The sequence below is a fragment of the Myotis lucifugus genome, unplaced genomic scaffold (genome assembly GCF_000147115.1).
Source record: "Myotis lucifugus unplaced genomic scaffold, Myoluc2.0 scaffold_338, whole genome shotgun sequence".
NCBI lineage: Eukaryota > Metazoa > Chordata > Mammalia > Chiroptera > Vespertilionidae > Myotis > Myotis lucifugus.
Genome location: NW_005871386.1, coordinates 726,537 through 728,349, shown reverse-complemented (window position 1 = coordinate 728,349; position 1,813 = coordinate 726,537). Strand labels below are relative to the sequence as shown.

The 1,813-nt window shown below is 58.7% G+C and overlaps 1 protein-coding gene across 1 annotated transcript in view; it reads right to left on the bottom strand.

Annotated features, from left to right (window-relative positions):
• Positions 1-1,813, bottom strand: part of SKOR1 (SKI family transcriptional corepressor 1) — a 13,090-nt gene that overhangs the window by 8,813 nt on the left and 2,464 nt on the right. Inside the window, 1 exon segment of the mRNA XM_023764584.1 lies at positions 1,146-1,226. Within this exon segment, the coding sequence (XP_023620352.1) occupies positions 1,146-1,226 (81 nt within the window).

The following is a 1,813-nucleotide window of genomic DNA, read 5'->3' as shown; positions in this document are numbered from 1 at the left end:
TTCACCCTCCGGTCAGTTCTGGGTAAGCCTGTTCGCCCTAACGCGGGTTCACACGTACGAAGCTCTCGAATTTTCCTGGCGGGAATGGAAGTATTTTTTCACTGCCACCGTGGGCCCAGGTCCGGCAGTTCTCCTCACTTTTTTGCATTTTAGCGGTGTCCAGACAATAGCTGGTTCCATCGGTTCAGTGTTGTAGATGGAAAGTTTTCAAGGAAATTTCTTTGGAGCCTCTTTCCCTTCGCTTTTAACTGCTCACTCCCCAAGTTTTCTTCCTTTGGACATACCATTTTAGCTCAGGCAAATGCAGTCTCTCTGGGCTCTGGGCTTTTTTTGGGGGGTGGGTGGGTGGTGGTGGGGGGTCTCCTCTCTGAGTATACTTCGTGCAGGGCTATCCCGGCTCAATATGGGCTGAGGGGAATCCTAGTCTGTCTCCAAAGCCAATACAAGAGTCCAGGTCAAAAGTTGCTGCCTGTCCCATGCTTTGCTTGCTGGTTCAGAGAGGGAGGCAGCGGTGCCCGTGGACCTCAGCAGCGGGAGGATCAGGGGAGGGATGCTTGGAGCTCTCTAGGTGGCCCGGGTCAGCCCGGCGCCCTCAGACTCAGAAGGCATCCCCGGGCCCACTGCTGCAGGCGCTCCTATGGCCCAGGCAGCCCAACCCTGAGGGCCCCTCTTCTAACTCCCTAGGAAAGGAAAACCCATTTTCAGAGGGGCAGCTCAAAAGCCTTCAACAAGAGGATTAGGATCTTCTGTCTGTCTCCCTCCTCCTCTATCTAGGTGCCCCTCAGCTGCCGATCTTATCGTCTCTAAACTGTCTTTCCCAGCTCCCTCCTCTTTCTCCCATCTGTCTTCATACCGTCTCCTAGTATCAAGCTATTTATCTGTTATCTGCCTGTTTCATCTTTATCTCTGTGGATCGAATTGAAACAAGTTGACCCTCCTTGTTGAAGTCTCTTGTAACATTTAGGAGCAAAAACAGGGTCTTAACTCCCCAGCGTAGGGACCAGGAAGACAAGCCTCGCTTCCCCCTGAAGAGCTCTCAGGCGGGCTGGGGAGGTGGCCTGGGGTGAGATGGTGGTGGAGGGCGCCACGGTTCTGCGAAATGACGGCGTCTTCTCTGTTTCCCGAAATGGGCAAGTGTGCCCTGCCCGCATGCAGTGAAGGGACTGCTCCGAGCCGAGCGCATCCTCCTCCCCAAGCTGAGGGTCTGTTGTCCCCGCGGGGTTTTCCTGAATGGAAGGAGGGGCCCCAGGCCCCGGGACCAGGAGAAGGGGGGCCCTAGGAAAGGAACCGAATTTCGGGGGCCAGAGCAGAAAGCCAGGGTAAAGGGTTGTACGCAGTGACGAGGAGCAGCGGCTAGGGCGGCTCGGGGAACCCTCGCCGGCTCCGGGAGCTTGAGGGGTGAGCTAGGAGTGGGCGACGAGGTGGGAGGCGGGCGCGGTGGGAGTGAGGCGACGGATTCCTTAGGTATAATAATAAAAACATCCGCTAGAACCCAAATGGGAACTAAACGAAAGAAGCTGTAGGGTCAGGGAGCGGGGGGGGCGGCGGGCGACCGGACGCAAATACTCACCGTGCGGCGGCGGCTGCTGGAGCCGGGCAAGCGGTGAGCGGAGGTGCGCGGCGGAGTCCGGGATCCGCCGGGCTCTCCGGGTGACGGCACGGCCCCTCCCCGCGCGCGCGCACAGCCGCGCTCCCGGGCTCACTGCGCTCACACCCGTGGCCCCGCCAGCCCCTCCCGCGCGGCGCCGGCTCTCAGCAGGTGCGGGGTAGACTTAGCTACATTTTCTTAACACTCGGTCTTATGTGTAGGAGG